Source organism: Mustela lutreola, chromosome 3 (assembly GCF_030435805.1).
Source record: "Mustela lutreola isolate mMusLut2 chromosome 3, mMusLut2.pri, whole genome shotgun sequence".
Taxonomy (NCBI): Eukaryota; Metazoa; Chordata; class Mammalia; order Carnivora; family Mustelidae; genus Mustela; species Mustela lutreola.
Genome location: NC_081292.1, coordinates 11177476 through 11203240, shown reverse-complemented (window position 1 = coordinate 11203240; position 25765 = coordinate 11177476). Strand labels below are relative to the sequence as shown.

The window sequence follows — 25765 nt, the reverse complement described above, 5'->3', positions numbered from 1 at the left end:
AGGGATGTGACAGGGACGCATGTATCTGTAACAAGAGCTTCACGGACTGTCAAGGCCACTGTCAGCATTTGTAAGTAATACAGCATTTTTCAGTAGCCAAATACTTGCACTTATCTGAGTTACTTACTTACAGAAAACAACAAAGATGGAACATAATACTATTTCTTATGAGGCTTTGGAAGGTTCTGATATCACACTATATATAGTGACCAAATGAAAACCAGAAAGGAAGAAACAATTAAGAAAACCAAGTAAGTGAAGGGGGTCTTACTTGGGCTAATAATTGTGACCATGATATTCTACTTACTTGCACTGTGCATGATAATACTTTATGAGATTCTGCAGCAGATCCACACCCTTTTTGGTCTTGATTTCATTAACTTTAATGAGATACTGTGGAAATAAAACAAAATTTTATGTTGCTCATTACAGATACGGTTTTACAGCCGTGGGTTTGGGCAGCAGAACACCAGTCATGAATCCACACAAGTTACTGAACCTTGGCTGCCCGCAGACAGCGTGAGTTTAATTCGGGAAATGCTGATTTGGCAGTCCCAAGTGTATAAATGAAATGATTAGACTGTTAGCGTTTTATAAATGCTCATTAGTTTACAAGACAAGCAGAATCAAACATAGTAAAACATTCTAGAATAACTGATTATTTCCCCCTGGTGCAGTGGATCTTAAACTTAAGGGTTCACATGGTCAAACCCTGAAGGATGGTTGACTGTTCTTTGCAGAAAACAAGGAAAACAGCATTCTCTTGAGGCACAGGCCATCCGATAGCGAAACTTTCAGGAAGAATTTTTGGTATTCAAGAATGGAGGAATTAAAAAAAAAAGGTGGAAGAATTAAAATAACCCATTATTAATTTATGCTGTTAACTAACACTACTAGGTCTGATTTTTACTAGTAGGTCAAGATTTTCTGTTGAGATTGTTTGCTTTTTTTCACTTGTTTTATTATGAGAAGTGTTTATGAGCAGATAAGTTTGAGAAGAAGCTTAAAGTATGGGGGGAACATTTTAAAAAGAAACACTTAAAATTGATAAAATTCTATCCAACTTAGTATTTTCGGAGAACTATAAAAGGAACTCTACAACAGAATGGGCAGGATGCCAGGTCAGGGAGTGCCAGTGTTCACTGGGAACCCAGTTTGAGAACCACTGCTCTAAGTCCAAAGGAGCATGCTTTCATGAACTCAGGCTTTCTTAATCACTACTTTATTTAAGCATTTGACTTAGCATTCAACCCAGACATGTGGTTAAAAAAACAATAAACATGCTCTACACCTGTATCAGGAAGACTTCATATTCACCAGGGTTACTTCTCACCAAACATTTTTTTCCACACTCACTCACAAGCAACATTAAAGTTCTCACCAAAGAATCCTGTTTTGGCATAAAGAGCCCCCCAGGACCAAGGCTCAAAATATGAGACAACAGTGAAATGGCGGATCCCACAAGGCTTGGAGAAAAATGGAGACGAGAACCCTTAAGAAACAGTCCCCTCCTCTAATAACCAAACAGCCTGCGTTTAAGCATAAAAACTCCCAACTAGCCGGAGAGATCACAGTTACGAAACTCCAGGGAAACGCTTGCAGAAGTCGTTCGTACCTCGCACATCTGGAGCTGGAAGAGGCGCCGTTCCTTCTCCATCTCTTCTGCGATCTCAGCCCCCGTGATCTCTGTCCGGATCATGCCGTGCTGCTTCGCGTGCTCTCTTTTCTCCTTCTCAATCTTCGTGCTGTAGTTAAAGCAGATGCCATCATTAAAAAAAAGCTCTCATCGTTCCCTCCTTTAACGAGAGCCAGTAATTGCTTCTTATTTACAAGAGGTCAGCAGCAGGAACTCTTATGTTGGTAACATTGGTCAAAAGGAAGAATGAGAGAGAACACACACACTGTAGAGATGAACACCTCGGGAACCTCTTACATTTTAACTGTGATCTTACACATGGATGAATTCATTCTTTCTTTTTTTTTTTTTTAAGATTTATTTATTTGAGAGAGGAGAGAGAGAGAGAGTGCACGCACATATACGGGAGAGAGTCCTAAGCAAGGACTTAGGCATCCGACACAAAGCTCCATCTCATGACCTTGAGATCACAACCTGAAGTGAAATCAAAAGTCAAATGCTTAACCTAACCGACTGCGCCACCCAGCACCCACATGTGGATGAATTCTTATAAATTCTCTCATATTTTGGTGGGCATGAAGAAATATTGACAGTTGACTTTTTCTTGGGTAAAGTACTTTACGATGAAAAAGAATCGGAAAGTTGAAGAACTGAGGCATATTGAGATTACTAACAGATGATAGGTCTGAGAATTATTTCAAGACAATCAAAGTGAACAAAAAGTAGTCAAAGGTAATTTCCAATATTCCTCTAAACCTGGGACATTTCCATATCCCCATAACACATTTTAATAATTCAACCATCAGGGACAATTATACAAAATAAGGATGGGAAAAATCCCAATCTGTAATTTGGATCCTATAAAACGTTCTTCGGTGTGGAGGGGCAAAGAGGGAAGGAGCCAAGCACGAAGGAGGACCCGTACGCGTATGTGCCGCCGAAGCGAGCACGAAGGAGGACCCGTACGCGTATGTGCCGCCGAAGCGAGCACGAAGGAGGACCCATACGAAACCAACACAGCCGAGGCTAACACTTGGCTATGACAGATGGTACTTTGGCAGTAACACCAATGGTTATGACCCTCTTTCCGAAATAACTTGAAAACAGACTTCCAATTTCAGGAAGAGTGAATTTTAGTTGTGAATGCAAAGGTGAACTGACTTAGCCTTCAAATCTTCTTTTAAATTGTAGTTGTAGGAAATCAAACCCCAAAGACAGCCAATATCCCTGTCTATATACAAACACGGTAGAAAATCAACTCATGGGAAAATCTACTATAAATCTGGTTGGGATGCCTCTATCACTGTAATGCCATATCTTATTAGCCATATTGGCCATCAAGCAGCATGAAAGCAGCTGGGGCTTAAGCCTCAGCTCTCTCCACTGCTGTGGGTGGGAAGAGAAGCAAAAAAGGAGGAGAGAATTCAACAGATATCTGGAAGAGCAGGTCTACACAGAGGAAAAGAGAAAGTGCACACCCTGAACCACAGGGGTACCTCCATGGCCTTGGTTGCTTCCAGAATACCATAATATACAATCACCAGACAGGGGGCTGAGGGGACTGAATGATGCCAGAAGACACGCCTCTGGATACTGACATTTAGAGTGCTCCTGATGAACAAGCTGTCTTGGGCCCCTGGGTGGCTCAGCTGGTTGCACATCTGACTCTTGATTTTGGCTCAGGTTCTGATCTCACAGTCCTGGAACTGAGCCCTAGATCAGGCTCTGTGCCCAGCAGGGAGTCTGCTTGAGAGCCTCTTTCTCCCTCTGCCCCTCCCTACTCTCTCTAAAAAAGAAAAAAAAAAAAAAGAAAGAAAGAAAAAAAAGGAAGAAAAAAATCTATCTTGACATCCTAAAACCTAAAAAGGCAGCTCACGGCATTCTTGCCCGGTCCTGCTGACAAGTATGATCTCTCCATCAACTGTTGAGTGCTTTGCTCTCAGATATGAATGGGCAGTGAAGGAAAACCTCCAAAATGAAGGCAAGAGATCAAAATAGCAAGTTGGGGGTGGTGGTGAGGTAACCAGAGGCAGTAAGAAAAAGAATATCTTATAAAACATAATCAAATCCTCAGCTAAAATACTGTTTCTATGAAAAAACAAGAAACTTAAGAAAATTTTTTTTATTACACTATGTTAGACACCATACGATACATCATTAGTTTCTGATGCAGTGTTCCATGATTCATTGTTTGCGTACAACACCCATGCAATCCGTGCCCTCCTTAATACCTGTCACCAGGCTCACCCATCCCCCCAACCTCCCCTCTAAAACCCTCAGTTTGTTTCCCAGAGTTCATAGTCTCTCATGATTCGTCTCCCATTCCAATCTCCCCCCTCTCATTTTTCTCTTTCTTCTCCTAATGTCCTCCATGCTATGTTCCACAATAATGTTCCATAATGTCCTTATGCTCCACAAATGAGTGAAACCATACAATTGACTTTCTCTGCCTGACTTATTTCACTCAGCATAATCTCTTCCAGTCCCATCCATGTTGATGCAAAAGTTGGGTATTCATCCTTTCTGATGGCTGAGTAAAATTCCATTGTGTATATGGATCACATCTTCTTTATCCATTCATCTGCTGAAGGTCATCTCGGCTCTTTCCACAGTTTGGCAATTGTGGCCATTGTTGCTATGGACACTGGGGTGCATATGGCCCTTCTTTTCACTACATCTGTGTCTTGGGGGTAAATACCCAGTAGTACAATTGCTGGGTCATAGGGTAGCTCTATTTTTAATTTTTTGAGGAACTCCCACACTGTTCTCCAAAGTGGCTGTACCAACTTACATTCCCACCAACAGTGTAAGAGGGTTCCCCTTTCTCCACATCCTCTCCAACATTTGTTGAAACAACAAGGAACTATAAAAAGACCACCAAAACCTCCCAACTAATCAAGAAAAAGTGCTCTGGAAATTGAAAATATGGCAGCCAAATAAAGTCGACTGAAACAGTGGGAATAAAAGGGTGAAAATAATCTAAAACATAACAGACAAATAGGACAGAAAAGAGAGAAAAATTATAACAAGCACCCGGGGAGTCCAATACTATATGGTGAGGCATTTTAGGAGAATAAACAGAAAAACAAAACAGATGGGAGGAATGACAGGAAACATTTCTAGAACTGAAGACTAAAAATTGCAAGGAGAAGGTCAATGCATGCAGAAATGTCGAAACTTTGGGGAAAAAAAAGACTAGCATTTTCTTTTCTTTTTAAAGATTTATTTATTTGAGAGAGAACGCACAGGGGAAGGGGCAGAGGGAGAGGGAGAATCTTTAAGCAGACTTCCCGCTGAGCATGGAGCCTGACATGGCGCTTAATCCCAGGACCCTGAGATCAAGACCTGAGCCGAAATCAAGGGTCAGATGCTTAATTGACTGAGGCACCCAGGTGCCCCAAAATATGAACATTTTCTAACTGTGAATAAGTGAACCCCTTCCCCAAACCCCCATGTCACACACAGAGAAATGGGGATTAAAGCCGCATCGGAATTTTTCATTACACTGGAAATAATGAGACAGTGGAGCAATCTCTTCAATAGTTCGAGTGAATATGGTTATAAAATTAGGATTTTACATTCAGCCAAACTCCCATTCTGTGTGATGGCAGAATGAAGATATTTCTGGACATGCCAAAATCTGAAACATTTCCCTCCTTTAGAGCTGTTTCCTGCAAACGACTAGAAGTAGCATGCCACCAAATACAGGACTGCTCCAGGAAAGAGAAGGAGGACCATCCCCATGGAAAGGCAGCCCAGGATGCCAGTGACACTGCTGATCTAAAGAGCTGTGCAAGGATTCTCCAAACAGAAAAGAAGGGACTGACAGAGAACCCAATGTTAATCCACACATAATCATCGTTACAACGTAGAGAGTGTATTTTCTAAACAGAAACAGTACTTATAGGTGTTGGGCATTGGTGGGAACAGATTCACAGAGACCAGGCAAATGCAGAAATGAGGCAATAATTTCATTAAGGAAAGGCAAAAAATGGTGCTGTAAGAATGGAAATCCATTATAAGGCACCATTCAACTGCCCCCCGAACATCTGCACTCCCAGTTCAAAACTGACAACTGGTTTACCTATACACCATTGTATGAACCGCACTGGCTGACCTGGGTTGGGGTGGGAACGTGACGGGGCTGGCTGTGCACAGAGCTAAGCCCTTATCTGCGGCAGTGGGAGAGAACACCGAGGAACACAGAAGCAGAGAAGCCAGGGGCCCGGCAGCAGGGGGAACAGGAGAGGGAACAGCAGGCCAGGAACCCCGGGCCACTGACTGCTGTGTCTTTTCACAGGAAGCATGTCCATTACCTACTTAAGATCCCCTCTCCTGTTCCTCATTAGGAAAAGAAAGCTGCCTCTTCAGGAGCAGCACGGACTCCCTGAGCTCAGCATCTGGGGGGCAGCACAGACATTCTGACGACATGTAAGGGCTGCTGTGATGGGTGCCCAGTCTGCCCTGGGACCTTTATGTTCACCGATAAACTCTTGTTGGAGCCACTGTTACTGGGGCGTCTACTATACGCAGTCACAGTCTCAACGGATGCAAGTACTATTTGACGTTTGATGTATGGGTATTGTTTTGACCAAATATTATTTGATCATTAAAAATCTTGCTAGAGGGGCACCTGGGTGGCTCAGTGGGTTAAGCCTCTGCCTTCGGCTCGGGTCATGATCTCAGGGTCCTGGGATTGAGCCCCGCGTCGGGCTCTCTGCTCAGCGGGGAGCCTGCTTTCTCCTCTCTCTCTCTCTTGGCCTGCCTCTCTGCCTACTTGTGATCTCTCTCTCTGTCATATAAATAAATAAAAAAATCTTTAAAAAAAAAATCTTGCTAGAAACTATTGACTGAGGGCCAGCTGTATCCAGACAGCAGTAGCAATAACTTCAACATATTACATTATCTTGTCCTCACAGAAGCCTTGAGAAGTGGGTGATTTTTCTTCTTCTTCGTTTTTTGTTTGTTTTAATAACAGGTGAGGACCATCATCAAAGTTAAGTACCGTGGCTCAAGTCGTAGAACTGATAAGCGGCACCACCCAGCTTCTCCCACGGTATCTGGTTCCCTGTGGTCTTAACCGTGATGGCTCACTGCCTCCGGGGTTCTAAACGAGGACCACAGAGCAGCCACCCTGGGTTCTCACAGCTAATAATTAACTTTTCTCTTTTTTTTGTTATATCCTTTTGTTTTCTTTAATTCATACTCAAATGACTCCTACCTACCACATTATATAATCAAATATTTGCTGTTTTCTTTTTTACTTCCTGTACTACTATACAGAGTGAAGAAGAAGCCTATCTTAGCAAAATAATTTATTGCCAGGGATTTATTAAAAAAGAAAAACAAAAATGTTTCTGGTGAAATCCTAGAATCAGGACCTGCTGAACTCACGAATTCTGGTGCACATTTGCAGATGTGGGTAATTCTTTCATTCTTTCAGGAGCTATTCCCTGTGCACTAGCTATGTGCCCAAGGTTCTGCAAGGTCCTGAGAGATGAGCACCAAACACAAGGACTGTGTGGTCTCTGAGCTCACCAAGGTCAGATGCTGGAGGACAATATACAGAGTAGTGAACAGCCAGACACATTTGAATACAGTTGAGGAAAGTGCCATGAAGGCACCCGGATCATCTGAGAACGGTCTGTGTTCTCTGATATTCATGATACTGACCAGCAGGAACTTTGAGCTCTTCCACCAACTCAAAGATGGTTTTAAAAATATGGTTGTACCACCCAACATTGGTGGTACTTTAGTTGACAGAGCACATATTGTGTCTTGTTTTGTTATTTCCATGTCCTACAAAAGAGATCTACTCCACAAGTCTAGAACAAAGTTTTTTTCTCCCTTTTGTGGACGCCTTCCCCTTTGCTATGTACTTAGTTCTACTCCAGCCCAGTACACGCAGCTGCCTCTGGGCAGGGCAAGACTTCGGTCACAAGAGTGAGCATTCATAATCCTCTTCCATAACGGAAGAAAGGATGGTCCATGGTATTCATTTACATCACTGACCATTTTAAGAACCTTTCTTGTTCTTGGCTGCCTTTTAACTGTCAATGCATGAAAGTATTCCGAAGGCAGCAAGTCTCCAGCAATGGCACTGCTCACATAAGCATTTACGGAAGCAGTTTGGCAAAAAACAAATTTAATCCTGAATTTGTTTTTCTTTTGTTTGTGTTTTCATTCTGCTGTTATTGCTGTCGACAGAAATGGCTTTTATTCGCTTATGTTCATAGCCAGCCAAGTTCACAGCCAAGATTTTTATTAAGTGCTTTAAAATCTATTTCTCCCCCAACCCCACCTCCTGACAATACAGATGTTTCTGAGTAATAATAACAAAAGAAGGGAGGGGTCCCTGGGTGGCTCAGTTGGTTAAGCAGCTGCCCTGGGCTCAAGTCATGATCTTAGGGTCCTGGGATCGAGCCTCTCATCAGGCTCCCTGCTAAGTGGGGAATCTGCTTCTCCCTCACTCTCTGCCCCTCCCCTTGGACTCTCTCTTTCAAATAATTAAAATCTTAAAAAAAAAATAACAAAGGCAGGTGGTATGATCCATACAGTATGAAGACGAGCCAGGCCTGTACCACGTACCTCACGCACATCTTCTCCACAATCCCCGCAATAACCCAGCAGGCCGGCCTGCCGTGCCCATCCGGGGCTGCTCCAGCCCTGGAGAATGCCAGCACGACACCGCCCACCTAGCTCTCTGACCTTCTGAAGTCTCCTCAGCCTCTCCAGGCTTCAGTCCCTTGAACCAGACGCAGATAGTGAGGTCCCCGTGAGATGGTCACGCATACAGGAACACTGCGTGCAGGCCCTGGCAGGCAGAAGGACGTCACGAACACTAGCTTTTATTATTTCCTGACTGCTAGGTAGGAATGTCAACAGTCTACAGTTATGTGCTAACTATATAATTAAAGAAAAGTCACAACTGTCAGATTTACAGCCTGATAGCTAGTAGCAGCAGCCATGCGCGCTGAAACACTGGGCAGTGACCGCATCCCTCACTCCACACGGCGACGCAGCCGAGGCACTCCTTCTCATTAGGTCAGCACTCCCAAACCCTTAGCCCTCACGAGGATGTACTACACAAGCTGCTGTCGAGAAGAAAGGAGTCTTCCAGTTAATGGTTTCTTAGGGAGTCTTCCAGTTAATGGTTTCTTAAGAAATTCAATACTATAAAAAACAAACAAAAAGCTACTTACAACTTTGTCTCATAATCTTTCCAAGCTTTGTCAAATGGCTTCTTGAGATCCTTAGGAGAGAGAAAATGAAGCAGAGATTGAATTTACTTTTGTTCAAAGGCAAATAAATAATTCTGAAAGAACATCTCAGCAAAAGTGCTTTCCTTTACAGGGTGTGTGAAGCTTGACTCAGACGCTCAGGGAGCAGCACAGCACCCATCACCTGTAAGAAGCTTGCCTAGGCCGGAAAGGCGAGCTTCCCAGGGACCCACGGGAAGCAGGACCTGGCGGCCAGGAAAGGCTGGGGCTGAGGGTTGCTGCTGATGTGGCGAAGACTCAGCACAGACTGCCCGCACCCATGGAGGCTCTCACCCATATTCTGGAAACTGCCTCATCGTATTCCTCAGTCAATAACACGATGTGAAGTGGTACATCTTTTTAATGATCATCTTCCAAGTACTTTTTTTTTAATGCTAAAAGTATTCAGAGTGCCTTTCAAATACAAGTACCATTATGATCTTAAAAGAAAAAAAAATCAATCCCTTCCGGTTAAAATGAAAATCAAATTTCTGAACACTTACTCCTTTGACTCCCTTCAGGTCTCCTTTTAACAAGGAGTCCAAGGTGAAGATCACATTGTGGCTCAGGCCCTGGAGCTGGAAAGCAAAGCAAACGGGGAAATGGTTAAAAGAGAAGTGCATACAGAGTAACAGAATCAGCTACTCTTGACTGAGCGCCTTGCACACACCAGGCTCTGCGAAAGGGCTTTCGTGCACCAGCTTACAGACCCCAGGGACCGCCCTGAAGCAGGCTGGCAAGACCAGCTTCCCCTCCAGCACATGGACAGAGAGCTGGGAGCCCGGGCTCTGGATGACCAAATGGCAACAAAGGTGCACCTTCGTGAACAATTCCTCAAATCATCTACAGACCTGTCATTGTTCTCCTGTGACACGGCTGACCTTAATTTGACTCTTCTTCAACAGCCTCTGTCAGAAGAAGAAGAAGAGAACTACCCAAATGGCTTGTACCACTCCATTTCAGATGTTTCTATGGCCTCTGTCACTCTCTGAAATTCCCTGGTTTATATGTATATTCTCTGTCCTCCACCAGGACGTAATCTCAATGAAGACAGGGACCTCAACTGTCCTACTCACTGCATCCTCTCTGTGCCCAGATCCGTTAAGAAGATAAGATATTCAGGAAGCCCAATCTAGAGCAAGGGTGCACGGTTTTCACTGTTCCAAGGCAGTGGTCTGCGTCTCCTTGATTTTAAGATGGTATAAAAGACAGTCATAAAGAGTCAAGGAGACTCCTAGCACCTTGGGGAAATCAGGGTTAGTTGTGTGGGACCAAGATGGCAGGGGCCTGCAGAACCAGGTTACAGGTGGGAAAGTCGGTGGGTTCCCCCACCCAGGAAACGAAGTGACTCTTGGGTAAGCCGTGTACTCATTTGTCATGCCAGTCAGCTGGCCAGCCACCCACCCTTCTATCGATCATCATCACGTACCTGCTCTGTGACACCCACCATGCTAGTGGCTGGCTAGGTAAAGGTGAATAAAACACCTCCTGGCTTGAGACACCTCACATCCCAGGGACAGAGGAGGTCATGGTATGCAACTGACTCTACCCCATCTGGACACTCCAAGTGCTATCCAGAGGTGGAAGGAGAAAGTGGAGAGAAGGACCTGGGCTGACACTTGGAGGCTCTGAGCAGGACCCTCTGAACCACATCTATGACTCGAGATGCTACCACCCACGGCAGACGGCTGCTGTGATGGGTTAGTCATTATACCCGACGAGTGCTAGCGGGTTCCTGCACACCTAGGAAGGGTTGAATACAGGTTTATTTTTAAAGTCCAAAGGGATGTTAAGTAAGAAATAAGAATACGGCCATGTGGAGCAGAAGGGACACCTTCTGCCGACTCCTGTCTACTGCTCTCATCTGGGGCTTCCAGAAGCTTGTCATCCTAGCTCTGCCCTCCTTGGCCACCCATTAACACACCAGGTTAGTTGTCCAGGGCACACACCACCAGACAGCCTGGATCAAAAACAGCCAACTCTCTCTTTCTTCTTTCAAAGACAAAGAGATTCTGAAACCACGAAAATTCTGTATGCAATTTCACTAACCCCACATAGGGAAACTGCCTGGCTGGCAAGTGCCAACAGCAAGAGAGCTGCAGATTCACAGTCTGCATTCTGTGAGGTCGACAGCCTTGGTTCCTGGGAAGTGGGGTGAGAAACATCTTAGATATTCTAATGGCTGTGGCTCTCCAAGGGACCCAAGTACAGAAACTTGATCTATAGAGTATATCTGTTATATTAAAACCTCACAAGGGAAGTGATTAGTTAAAAAAAAGTCTGTTGGTGGAGTGTGTGACTTGATCTTGAGGTTGTGAGTTCAAGCCCCAAGCTGGGTATAGAGATTACTTAAAATTAAAATATCAAAAAAAAAAAAAAAAAAAAAAGTAAAGGCAGTTTGCAGGTAATAATAAAGAAAAAGTTGAAAACCACTGGCCTTGGGTATGAGATGGGAAAACTAAGGATTAACAGGACTCACTCCCTGCCACCGATGAATAGCTGTAGTAACATTTTGCTCTGAGTTCTCAGCAAGCTCACTGCTGAAATACAAGCCTCCTGCATCCCACTGTCCTGTGGGTCTCCGGAGTGTGTGTGGGGGGTGGGAAGTGAGGCAGGGGCCCACCCATCCTCCACCACTCAGGCCAGTCTCTATCCTTCCTCAGGTCGTAGACAACCTTACATTATTTTCTTCAAAACATTTACCGTCCCTCACACTTCCATCTGTATTTGTTTCCTCATGTGTGTGCTGCATCCTCAATTTGAATGCAAGCTCCCTGAGAGCAGGGTCTGGATGGATGCCCACTGTCTTATTTCCAGAACTTAGAACACTGCCTAGCACAGAGCAGGTGCACAGTATTTGTAGAGTGAAGGAAATACAGAATCACGTGAGTATAAGGTTCTTCTCTGTAGGACTGTTTATTTTTTTTTTTAAATTCTTTTAAAAGATTTATTTATTTTAGAGAGCGAGAGTGGGGGGAGGGGCAGAGGAAGAGCAAGAGAGAATCTCAGGTAGACTTGCCACTGAGCACGGCGCTTGACGTGGGGTTTGATCCCACAGCCTTGAGATCACAACCTAAGCTGAAGTCGAGTCAGGTGCTTAACCAACTGAGCCGCCACTCAGGCGCCCCTAGGACCATTTATACTGAGGCAGAGCTTAGGGAAGTAGTCAAATAGGGAACTGGGGAACTAGTCAAATAAATTACGCCAGTTCTAAACAATAGCCACATAAATGAGGAAGTTCTTTACGTCTAGCTTCGGAAATATCTCCAAGATGAATTGTTATGTGATAAAGCAAAGTGTAAAACAGTATTCACAGCATACAGAGTTTTGTATAAAAAGAACAGGGACACCTGGCTGGCTCAGTGGGAGAGGCACACGACTCTTGATCCCAGAGTTGTCCATTCACACCCCATGCTGGGTACAGAGATTAAATAAGTAAATAAAACTTAAAAAAAAAAAAAAGAATTAAAAAAAATGGGTTCATGTTTACATGACTGCTGGAAGCATACAGAATAAACTGCTGCAGAGACAGAGACTGGGTGTGTAAGGGGGAAGTGGCAGAAGAACCTTTTACTGTGGACCCTTCTGCATGAAAAGCATTTCTTTGTACCATGTACTGTATTGTTTATTCAAACAAACAAACAAACAAAAAAAAAGGAAAAATTCTAAAACACAAAATGAGAGGACAGAGATCATAAAACATTTTTAACTCAGTCCTACATCAGGGTTTCCACCAATGCCTCAAATCTGTTGTGAAATGGAGCAGGGAAAAAACATACATTAATGTCATTGCCACCTTGGTGTGAAGGCTGTATTAACAACAAAACAATGAAAGAATTATGAAACTCTGTGGTTAGTACTGAATGTGGGAGTTGCTCGGAAGGAAAAGTCCCTCAGAAGCGAAGTACTGACCACACACCAGACTCCCGCTGTAAGCTGCCGGTGCCGCCGCTGTGGTCAGGCCTGGGGCAGGGGGAGGTGGGCCCCAGCCGCACTGGTGGAAAACCCCAAGAATTAAGAATTTCTTTGTGGTTATCCACACATATACCCTTGGGAGCTGATAAGAAACCAAGAAGGCCAAACATCATGTATTATGAATTCAGAATCTTCCTAGTGATGAGCCTAAGAAAGGCCCCAGGAAAAAAAAATTTTGAAACTTATTCTTTCCCCACCTTACGTCCCAGGAAAAATCAGGTTCAGCTGCAAAAACTGGCAAAGGAGACTGGTTTTTGTTGTTGTTGTTGTTGTTTAAAGATTTTATTTATTTATTTATCAGAGAGAGCTTGAAAGAAAGTGCTAGTAGCAAGGAGGGGCATACAGAAAAGCGAGAAAGAGAATCTCAAGCAGACTCCCCACTGAGCACGGGGCTCAATATGGGGCTCAATCTCAGGACCCTGGGATCACAACCTGAAGTGAAATCAAGAATAGGATGTTTAAGCGACTGAGACAGCCAGGTGCCCCCAAAGGAGACTGGTTTAAATACAAAGCGAATAGTAACTACCTGTTATGAAGACACACAGGAAAAGTCAAAAAGAAGACAAACTAATCTCAAGAAAGGGCAACTTTTAAGAAATATTTATTGATGGGCCAAACAAAATTTCTTTCCCTGGAGATCTCAATGAAAAGATCTATTTTTCTCCAATATTTGAAGGTATTGCTCTGTGACAGAGATGGATTACATGACTTGACAGTTGTAGGATTCTGTGATTCTCCTGCTTTTTTATTTTTCCAGTCCTTTCAGGAATCCCTCCTATGGCCTGAGCAAGGCTTGGAACCTGATGTGTAACGAAACCATCTTTAGGGCAACCGCAAGGACGTGATCACAGCAATAAAACGAGTGGACAGCCGCCTTCCTGTATCATCTTCATTATCCTCAATGGATTTTTTAAAAGGCTTTCAAATCTAGTAAACCATTATTTCCCATTAATTTTACTAAAATTCTATCGATTATTCCATTCCCATTTACTCAAGTTCCAATCTATTTCCTTTCCTTAAGTGATCAAGTTGAATTAATGTTAAGCTCTTCACACGAGTCACGACAGCACAGGATGAAGGACAGCTTTCTAAAAGCACCTCTTTTTCCACTTTCTTAAGCAAATACATTAACAGCCTTTCAGAAATGATATCTGCGTGTGGTAAATGTATCTGCTTTCCAAACAAACTGCTGTCTGTTTCCTTCCTTACGAAGAGGAAACGTCCCCCGCAAATATATGCATCAAGCCCAACCAGAAATTTGTAATAAAGACAGGAGGCGGCTGAGGGCTATCCTTTCATTATGCAAAAGTGGCTTGTTTAAGCAAACAAACTGTAGTTTGATACTGGTTTTGATCAAAATAACCACGTATTCCTTACCACTTGGTAGACCCTACCAAACATCATACACACAGAACATGTAATCCCAGATGGGAGAGAGGACTTCGCCATCAGCTTTCCTCTACGTATCTGCTCTGATTTTTTAAAACCCCTTTAGAATGGTTCATTTACCACAAAATGAAATGATTTTGTTATTTCTCTGCTAATGTATCACCTATCTTTCCTCTCTAGATGGTATGCTTCTTAGTTAAGGGGAGGCATGTTATCTGTTTTGTCCCCTAACTGACCAGGGCCCAGAGCAGGAGCAAGGAAGCAGCTGCAGGTCACCACGAGGCCCTATGGCTTCTGGCGGCCCCAGGGTGCTCCCTGCCGCCCCCCGGGAGCACGGGCAGAGGGGCCAGTGACTCAGCAGCACCTGAGTGAGAGCACAGTGCTATACGTGGTGCCCTTAGGATGCCCAATGCACATGGCACCGTATCAGTTAAGGAGGACAGAACGGGCTTGCTTTGCCATCCTGAGTTAATTCTGACATTCCTTCTCTGCTGCCCACTGGTTCTCTCTCCTTCCTCTCTACAGACAGAAACAGTTTCCCTAAAAGTAAGGTTAATGCAAATCTGCTGACTTGCTCAATGCATTGGAAAATCCAATTAAAATAATGAGCCAGCTCCCAGCAGCTCAGTCGCCGATTCCCTGAAATAAATGAGGTATTCTGTCTAGTGTGTTAACTCCTTCACGGCCCCCTGTGGTCAGGCTGTTTCCAGGCTGTCACGATACACAGGGAAGAGTTCTCAGCAGGAGCTGAGAAGCTCAGAGGCCATGTGGCCGCTCACTTCTGCTGGCCTCGGTGACTCTGGGCAAACTGTTAACCTTACTGCCTCGATTTTCTGATTTTAAAATGGGTGTCCTGGCCTCTTCCTCAACTAGCCCAGGCTGGTGGGGCAGCATCAGGGAGAGCGGACACTGCGAAGCTCCTGCTTTGCCGCAAGCCGCAGGGTCCTAGGCCTCCACCTGTGCTGCTTCATGGGAAGCCCCTGATATCCCCCACGTGTTAAGTCACATGCTCAAACCCAGAGCATCAAGTGGAGGGGTCAAACCCCAACCCAGGGCTAATGTCAAAGTCACAGCTGTCCACAGCACTATCTTCCTCCGGATTATCAGAATGTTTTGAAGACCAAGCTATACTTACACACATGAATGGACAGTTACTAAGCTATGAATGACCCATTGAACCAAGCTTTAACTGTATTTGGTTGCATATGCATTAAGGGGAAACAAAGAACACCGGTCACAGGTCAAGGGCACTTACAAATCCAACAGAGATGAGAGTTAATGTTCCCACCTCACCCACTGCTCACACATTTGTAACAGTTTACGCTTTACAGCTGCCAGGGCCCAGGGTCCTGGTCAAGCAGGCGACACACACTTAGTGAGGTGTGTCCTTGGACAAGTCATGCAGCCTCTTAGAGACTTGGTCTCCTTGCTTATTGTGGGAATGAGAAGGCCACCTGCTAAGGGTGTTGCAGAACAGATACTGGGCGCTATGCACGTGAAATGCCTCACAACATAGACTCTTAATAAAATGTAACTAGGTTTACTTTCTCACATTTGAAAAGCTAGTGGCAGTGGTGGAGAAAATATAGTTATTAGTATTTTGGATACCAGACTAGGTCTTTTGAGGCTGGGGTGGAGGGTCAGAGCACTCCCAAATGTCCTTCATATGGCACCAAATTCTCTCCAATGGTAGGTTTTATGGTTGTTTCCCTGCCTCATTCTACAAGGCAGTCTCTACAAACTGTAAGGTAATGCGTCCTATTATATACCATGCTCTAATCCAGGCAGAGCAGCCTGAATTAGATTTATTAACATGACAGATGGTACTGTGTTTAACATATGTTATCTAAAGTTACTGCTCACAACAACTCAGTAAGATGATTCCTGGTGTCACCCAATTAATGAGGAAACAGGCTCAGAGGGGTTAAGTAACTTGCCCAAAGTTAAACAGTGAGGAAGCAGCTGGTTAGGTTTTTAATTAACATTTTTACTGACTCCATTCTCACTTCCTGAGTCCTCCTATTCAACTCTCAGATCCTGTCACTCTCCTGCTCAAAAATCCATCAACGGCTTCTCATGGACCTGGATTCAAATCTAACCTCCCAGTTTAAGTCTGGCCCTGGCAACCTGTCAGGGAACCCCCTACCTGTTCCCACTGACCAACAACCATGCTAGCCTTTCTTCTGGTTCTTAATCCATCAAGGTCCCCCCCCGCCCCGCCCCCCGCACATGCTTTACCTTGAGCCTGGACCACTCTCCTTCAGCTATGGGCAGAGACTCCTATTCTATCTAGTCTTCATGCCTCCTCTTCAGGGAGGTCCTGACCCACTCTACATAGATATCTCCTGCCTGCGAAATTAATCTTAATGAGGCAGAAGAGGCTCCCTTTCAAAGCACAGAACATTTTAGAAGCACTTGATTGTTTCTTCACTGTCTGGAGCAAAGCTTCTTGAAGGCAGGAGCTATGGCTGTTTTGCCTACCCGTGTTATATCAAACCCCTAGGACAGCACAGGCCTGTCAAATAAAATGCTTGTTGATGGAGTGAATGGCTGAACAAATGGGTTCCTCTCCATGCCTGGGAGAACTGTTCTGAGGCTCAAAATTGTTACAGAATCTGGGCCAATTTTGGTCTTCCTGGAGCACTCTGCACTTCCAGAGTATAAGGCAGTGAGGTGGGGGTACTTTTAAGAGAAGGACAGGAGATTAGAACTGCCCTCAGGATACGGCTGGGGGTGACAGACCGAGGGTACCTTTCATTCAGCAGCTGCCAGACTTGGTTTGACAACTGGGGAAGAACGGTGTTTTAGATTTGAACTTGCCTCCACCTGGTGCTGTGGGTACAGGCTGGTCACTTCTCATTTCTGTCACTGATAAAACTACAAGGTCTGTAATATACCCTCTGGGTATAGCACTCTTACAGCTTAAAATGAGCTACTAAGATACAACTGAATGCACCAGAAAAAAAATCCAGACCAACTGGGTGAGAACAGCCAGAAGGAGATGCTCTCGCTGTCTCACAAGCAGGATGTGGCCCCATCCCCCTACCTCCAACAAAGTCGCAAAACAGTAACTAAGCAGTTCTGAAGTGATGCTGAAGAGTTAGAAGGGTCCATTCACAGTTCCTATCAAAACCCTAGATAGTTTTATATTGTCTATAATGTCTACTATAAAACTTCTGGCATAATATAAACAGAACCTTTTGAGAAAATCTGAAAGATCTCAAGAAAGTGATCTTCTTAACCTGACAAGAGCAAGAACAGAGAGGAACTACCAGGGTCCTGGGCTCCAGGCATTTTCTCTCCATTTCCTAACTGACTCAAACAATAGTGAAGGAAGGAGAAATAAAGATACGCACCCTGAATTCACACGGTAATGAGCTCCAACAGCGAAATAATCAATTGCCAGCGCACATGCAGAAATTCTAAATGATGCCCTCGACTTGTTCTCAAAGGTAAGTATATGGCAACACTGGAGATGTTCAGCACAGGAGACTGGGTGAATAAACGATGGGCATTCTACAGAGCTGTCAGAAATGAAGACACGGACACTGCCAAGGGGTTGTGCAGACGCTGCAGTGGGGGATAGTCACTGACTGCAGGGGAGGCTCGAGGCTCCCTACCCCATCTCAACAACAGTAGCTCTGTGTTAAGAGGCTATATGCTTCCAATTAAGCAAAGGTCTGAGGCTACAGTGCTTTACAAAATCAGAAAACATCTTCAAAATATATAAAAAAGGTGAAAAATCAGGTTATCAAATAGTGCTATAGTATGAAACCAATATGGATAAAAAGTTATGGCAATAAGTAGCCCTATGATAATAAGATTTATAAATAGGAAAAGGATTAGAAGATACAGATAGGTCTATCTCAACCCAGAAACGGTGGATTGTAAGACTGCTGGTGATTTTTATTTCAGCGTTTTCCCCTGTATTTTGTTTTTGACAATGAACTGGTATTATTTTTGTATTTGGAATATTAAAATGAAATAGGACAGAGATGGTTTCACTTACTTGTGGGACATAAAGAATAACCCGGAGGACATTAGAAGAAGGAAAGGAAAAGTGAACTGAGGCAAATCGGATGGAGAGATGAAGCATGAGAGACTGTAGAGTCTGAGAAACAAACTGAGAGGTTTGGAGGGGAGGGGGATGGGGAGATGGGTGAGCCTGGTGGTGGGTATTACGGAGGGCGCGGACTGCATGGAGCACTGGGTGTTGTACACAAACAATGAATCTTGGAACAATGCATCAAAAACTAATGATGTATTTTATGGCGACTAACATTAACACAATTTAAAAAAGAACAGGACACAGAAACACAAGAGGGCGATATAATCAACCAGCAGCCTATTTCTCATTCAACTTGTTCTGTGACTGACTAATACAAGATAGAAACCAGAATAAAAGTAAAAGTCATGAATCAAGGAGTGAATCTGGCAGGAAACATTGCACCTTCTCTGTAACACTGGGAATTCTGTATCTCTGTCCAGAATGACCATCCTTCCCTTACCAAGTATGGTCCTCGGACCCCTAGTGTTTGCATCATCCAGAACTTGTTAGAAGTGAAGTCTTCAATCCTAGTTAATCAGACACCCTGAGGGGGCACCCAACTACCATGCTCAAACAAGCTCTCTACATGTGATGGCATCAGCTTTACAGGAAGGGTTGTCTAAAGCAGAGGGAAAACCAAACTCCTTTAGAGAAGGGAAAGCCTACAGTCAAAACTGGAAGTCACCTGTCTAAAGGTCTCAGGCATAATTACCACGAAGAGCACAGGAGTGAATGCTCTGGGTGATCTGGGGAAGACCTAAGGCAGAGGGGGACCCAAATTACACCATATGCTAGAGGCATCAGAACTGACAAGACTGAATTTAAGCAGAAAACACAGTTTTCCTGCAAGTTGCACAGAGAGAAACAGGAAGATATAAGCGTACTGGGAACATGAGAATTCCTTAACGTAAAATAATGCAATAATATTTTGTCTAATTCAATTTAAGCAAATGAGGGGTTAGATTTAACATCATCTCCTACATCAAGAGGGAAAATGAAAGCACTATTAAGCCTTACATTAGGTGCAGCATCTGATTTCATTTGAGGATAACTGCAAGAAAAAGGTGAGTAGTTACGACTTATAAGCCCAAGATAAATGGGAAAGCAAAAGGAAGAAAGGCCGAGGCAGCTAAAAAAAGGATGTCTAAAAAAAGGATGTCTCGACTCTAAGGATTTCCCTACTGTGCTTGAAAGCATCGATCGATGGTTCATGATCGACTTTCAGACCCTTAATTTCATTTCCATGCATGTCACCTACAATTTGCTATGTTTAAACCAGAACAAAACCATACTGTAGGTGACATCAAATTCTATTTTCCTTGCCTTCACTGAACATCTTTATCACACAGTGTATGTTTGATAATCAAAAACTTTTACTTAGCATCTTCCTAACAAATTTTAAAATGTAGTACAATAACTGTGCAAGCACTCGGGGCTCACTGCGTACCCTCACAGGAGGAGAAGGCAACACCTCCTTGTAGACACTGTCTTCATTTAACTGCCAGGAAAACAGGGGAGAGGGGGGTGTTGCTCCCTTGCCTGGACTGCCCTACTCTGTCTCCTTGGTCTGTATGTTGTGCTTCCCCTCATGGGATCCTCAATGAAAACTCTCTAATTAGCAGTAACTGCACCTCGGACAAACCTCATTGCTATGACACAGCCACACGCAAAGCTTGACCCTCACTGAAAAGGTTAGAATCCAGATAATTTACCTAAACGTGGCTGTAATATTCACCACCACTTGATACATTTGTAAGTCAGCCTTGAAGAAAAAGAATCTTCTTGGGTATTGTGCCGGTGATGCCAGCTGCTGCCAGGAAACCAAAGAAGGGGGGAAAAAGTTTTTCTATTTGCAGGCAGCAAAAAACAGGAAGTCTAAAATACCTGGTCCCCTCCCCATGTCCCTCTTTTCCTATAAAATGAAGTAGTACTTTAGTGTTAACTATTAAAACAGTCTGTACAAGCAGTCTCTTAAACAGAAAGTGACAGCCAAGCCTAGCACAGAGCCCGGAACAGAGTATTCAGCAAATGCTGGCTAAGTCAAGACCACAATTTAGAAAGTCTTTACTTAAAAAAACTTAAAATGATTTTATTTATTTAGAGAGAGTGAGCAAGTTAGAGGACATAAGTGGGAAGGAAGGGCAGAGGGAGAAGTAGACTCCCAGCTGAGCAGGGAGCAGGACGTGGGACTCGATCCCAGGATCCTGGGATCATGACCTGAGCCTAAGGCAGACATCCAACCCACTGAGCCACCCTGGCACCCCGATACACTTGATATTTAGAGAGTAAGGTCAAAGTCTGTACTTCAGGGTTTCGTTTTTTGGTTTTGTCTGTTTTAAAAGATTTATTTATTTATTTATTTATTTTGCGTGTGGGTAGGGGAAGGGGCCGAGGGAGAGAGGAAGAGAGAGACTCTCAAGTAGACTCCAACAGTGGGGAGCCCAACATGGGCCTCAGTTTCATGACTATGAGATCATGACCTAAGCCAAAATAAGGAGTCAGACACTCAACCTACTAAGGCTTTCAGGAGCCCCTGTTTTTTGGGTTTTTTGTTTGTTTTTGTTTCTTTGGGTTTTTTTTGGTTTTGTTTTGGGTTTTTTTTTTTTTTTTAAAGATTTTATTTATTTATTTGACAGAGAGAGATCACAAGTAGGCAGAAAGACAGGCAGAGAGAGAGAGGGGGAAGCAGGCTCTCCACTGAGCAGAGAGCCCAATGTGGGGCTTGATCCCAGGACCCCGAGATCATGACCTGAGCAGAAGGCAGAGGCTTAACCCACTGAGCCACCCAGGCGCCCCAATAAAATCTTTTGATATAAGTAAATCAGTAAATACATTTCAAGTGTATCAACCAATGCTTAATGCTGCTTAATGCTTCTAGTTCACAAAAAGCACATCTGCAAGCCTACCTAAGAGAATAGTTTTATAAATATCTATTAATTATTTTAAGGCCTAGTTCAAGGTGTCTCTTCTGGGAAGCCTTTCTTGAAATCTTTGCTTTCTGGGTAAATGCACGAGTGAGTAACAGAATGAATGATTCCGCCTCTACTGACCCAGCTTGAAAATCGGTGGAGCAGAAAAGTGAACTCAGTTTTGTCTGACTTCAAAGTCGTGCACTTCTGCCAGCTTTCTGAACTTTCAATTGCTTAACACAGCTGGGCAGCCAGTCAATAAAAGGGCCTACTCACATTTAGTAGAAGATGTAAGCTACTAGTTCAAGGCTAGATCAGCCGACTCTTTCTTCACAGTTAAACCTAGATGTACCAAAAGACACCAAAGGGTACAATCTGAAAGAGGCAAAGTGTAAAGAAAGTGAAAAGAAGCAACCAGCTTAAATAATCAGAAATTACATACTGAAATATAAAGAAGAAATAGATATGAAATGGAATAAAATTAAACACAACATATGAAATGAATCACCTGGTCCAGAAAACATTTAAATCAGCATGTCTCGAAGTGGTTCCATGCGAAGTTAATGTTTCTTATACAACAAGAAAGTATGGAGTCAAATGAGTTAAAAAAAAAAAAAAAAAGGAATTGGACAGGTCTCTTTAATAATAGGATGTCTCCAAGCCTTTAATACACAAATATGCACCGTAAATCCCCAAAAGCAGTATGGAGTACTTTTCAATCTAGAACTCTTGTCAAAGGCGGCATGGAATGAGTGTTTCAGGGAAAACTCTTAGGAAAAGGCATCTCAGATTCTGATCTTCGTGTTCCCAGGCAGAGGGAGCCAGGCGCACTGGGCCCAGCAGGGCCACCACACAGCGGCACAGGGTGTACATAGCTCAAAGCATCCACTTGGCTTGTATATGCCAACCCCGCCACGCCCCCTCACTAATCCCTGTCCCTGGTGCTGGCTGACAACAGCCCAGAAGAAGGTGCCCTAGCTGGGCTGTGGTACCTGCCCGAAAGTCTGGATCTGGAGTGGGTCACCTCCTCCAAAAACTACAGGAAGTGGAGGTGAGGAGAGACGCAGAGGAAACATCCTGAAGAGGAATCTAAACCCAGTTCAAAAGAGAACACTGAGTCTGAGGAGGTGGGTGGACAGCAGAATCCAGATAAGAGGTCAGGCCTGGGATGGAAAATAAGAAATCAAGGAACAGTGGAAGAGGTCAGAGGAGGGAGTGTGAGGCTGAGTTTGGCAGAACTCTCTAAACAAAGGAAAATATCCGCATTTGCTTTTCACAAGGGCCTCCAGATTTGGGCCTGGAAAAGCAGCTCTGGAGGCTTCTGGCACCAAGTTCATGCAGACAGAACGCTGTTAGCTACCTCAGAACAGTGTTTGCCTTCCTTCTGCTGCGTCTGTGCCACTGTTTTACTTGCTGCCCTTTAAATCAGTCCTTTTTACTTAAATAAGTTAAAAGTAAATTTTATATGAGGTCCACAAAATGATGCCCGCATCCTTGAGACACAATTCAGTGTACTTCTTAAAAGCATGGGCTCTGGAGTAGACCTTTTAGGTCTGAATGCTTGCTCTGACCTAGCACTCTGGGCCTCAGTTTCCTCTACTGTTCCATAAAGATAATTATGGTTACTACCTGGTAGGGCTGCCGTCAGGTGCAAAGAGGCAGAAACAGTAGCACTCACCAAATACTCTACTTGCTCCCTTCTAATCTCCTGTCCCCTGCCAGCTCTATCTTTTAGAGAAATACTGATAAGCAAATGTTGGGGACATCCCAAGCATTCCTGTGCCAACCTGAGATTTTCTCCCCCACATTCAGTCCTCTCTTATGGCTAACGAAACTTTCTCCTCCAATAAGGGACCAGTTTTTCTTTTCCCTCCCTCTCATAGAACCACAGTTGTAAAATGTAAGTCTCTGCTAGCGTTGCGATGCTGTGAGTCTGTTTCAAGTGGAGTAACGCTGGACAACCACAAACACATTTTAAATGAAGACTGTTACTCACTGCATGCAATTCTGCTAAAAGGCATTATCCGAACTTCCTTTTTTACAATGTTTTTAATGCAAAAAAGCCAAAGGAATGGTAAACCGTTTTTTAAGTTAGGCCGCAGGGATACCACAGGTTTTTTGAATACTGGATGTATCTAAGATAAGCTACCCCTGGATTAATGAGTATAAAATTCAAATTATATACAGGGAATCAATTAGAGCTTAGTTATACCTTGAAATATACTATGTAGACTGTTAAAGTAATTTTGCAATTTTATTTGTATAGTCCTAGAGAGCAAACAGGCCTTAAGTTTGCAATGTCTATGTATAATACAAGTTTTATTTATTTAAAAATTTTTTAAAAAAGACTTATTTATTTTAGAGAGACAGAGAGCATGAGCATGAGTGGGGAGGGGGAGGGGGAGAGAGAGAGAATCTCAAGTAGACTCCCCACTGAGCACAGAGCCCAATGCAGGGCTCGATCTCACGACCCTGAGATCAAAACCAAGAGTTGGAAACGTAACTGACTGAGCCATTCTGGGACCCCAAGTTTGTTTTTTCTAAAACTCATTTAGCAGCAAAACCTGCTCTAACCTGATTCATGTGGTGGTAAGCTTGGACCTGAACTGAGGTGGGACTCTGAGTCTTCACCTCACTTCACATAAATGTTCACCTGTTTCACTGGAATAAACAGATTGTGTTTAATTATGAGGATGGACCTGCCTGAAAAATCATGAGGCAGGGGGAGGGGGGAGAGGGAGGGGTGTTCTATAATACATGGCATATGCATCCTGCCACCACTCTGAATCTGTAAAATTCTGAATTTTATCAGCTGCTCTTTGTATAAATCCATAAAGTTGTTTCAAAGGACATAGTGTATTTATTAGTATTAATGGAAGTTAGAATTATATACTGATCTTTATTTTAAATTTTTCCATATTTCTCAAATTTTTACAGTAAACATGCACAACTTTTATTACAAGAGGAGAGGAAAAGAAAACCTCCCTCTTGCCCACGTGGATAGATCTCATTTCATGAAAGGTCTCACGATATCAACTACCAGCGAAGACACAAAGGGACGCCTGGCAGATCCAATGTTAAGCCCTTCCAACGACGGAACACCTTCTGCAAGGGGATACGGCTGCTGCGATGTATTCTATAACCCAGGGCCGCCAGCTGACTGCTGACCATACTCCTGCTCTCCCCATGTTTCAGCATTTCAAAGAAGGATGTGAGAAATAACTGGTCAGCTATAAATGTAGATCCAACCTGCATGCTCCTTTGCTGTTCACATTTGAGGGGGAAGAAAAGAAGAAAAATTAAAAATAAATCCTTAACTCGACCACATACCCCGCAGTCAGAGATTGCAAACAGGAAATGCTCTGCAGCTGGAGCAATCTTTCCTTTGCTTCAACAGGTCTGAGGCAATAAGTGTCCTCTAACTGTTAAAGGGGACTGAGGCTCTTCTGCAAGCAACAGAGCTAAGGGCTCGGGGAAGAGAAGGTGTGGACCGTCCTGGCTAGACCAAGATCCTTCCAGGCACATCCTTTTAAAAGAGGTTTTATGGGGCGCCTGGGTGGCTCAGTGGTTTGGGCTGCTGCCTTCGGCTCTGGTCATGATCTCAGGGTCCTGGGATCGAGCCCCGCATCGGGCTCCCTGCTCCACAGGAAGCCTGCTTCCCTCTCTCTCTCTCTCTCTCTCTCTCTGCCTACTTGTGATCTCTGTCTGTCAAATAAATAAATAAAATCTTTAAAAAAAAAAATAAAAAAAAAATAAAAGAGGTTTTATATATATTTTCTAAAACTGATCCTACATTGCGGGTCTTGGGGGGTATGGTTCAAATAGGTTTCCTTACCCTCTGAGAATCTACTTCAATCCACCAGTTACTCCTTTCCCGTCCCATTTTGTGGTTTGGTGATTAAGTAAGTGGATGCAATCCTCTGTTGATTCCCTACTTTCTTTCCCTGGATCACAGGCAATGACGGGATGCTGGCAGGAGAGCAGACCTGGCAGTGTTTAGCAAGTGATAACTTTATTGCTTTCTTTGCAATGACTTAAAAATAAAGAGACTGAACATAATTTTGGTTCTGTATATTTAACCAAATGAATGACAAAAATACTTTGAAACAGCTAAAACTCTAAAAGATCATCCTTTCTTTTTCTTCTTCTTCCTTTCTCCCCTTTTTGACAAGGAAACTGCATTGTAAAGAAAGCCTTTATCATTAATATGTTGACTACTTAGGGGTAGTCATGAATATCATATCATTAATATGTTGACTACCTACCTACCAGGCTTCCCTGATAGGCAGGAAGCCTGCTTCTCCCTCTCCTACTCCCCCTGCTTGTATACCCTCTCTTGCTGTCTCTCTCTGTCAAATAAAAAAATAAAATCTTTAAAAAAAATGTTAACCCTGATGATAATAAAAAAAAGAAAGAATGGAAGGTACAAAGGCATGGAAGCAAGCAACAGTTTATAATCCAGAAATAACAAGTACTTTTTTTTTAAATTAAATTTTTAAAAACTTATTTGACAGAGATGGCGTGAGGGACAGCGGGGGAAGAGACTCCA

General features: G+C 43.5%; 1 protein-coding gene across 2 annotated transcripts in view; it reads right to left on the bottom strand.

The window, feature by feature from the left end:
- The window catches only part of ASAP1 (ArfGAP with SH3 domain, ankyrin repeat and PH domain 1), a 354818-nt gene that overhangs the window by 98067 nt on the left and 230986 nt on the right, over positions 1-25765 (bottom strand). For both annotated transcript variants that reach the window (XM_059165613.1, XM_059165612.1), the window contains exons 6-9: positions 9399-9473; positions 8839-8888; positions 1616-1745; positions 308-393 (exon numbers count right to left, since the gene is read on the bottom strand). In XM_059165613.1, the coding sequence (XP_059021596.1) occupies positions 308-393; positions 1616-1745; positions 8839-8888; positions 9399-9473 (341 nt within the window). The remainder of the gene's footprint in view (positions 1-307; positions 394-1615; positions 1746-8838; positions 8889-9398; positions 9474-25765) is intronic.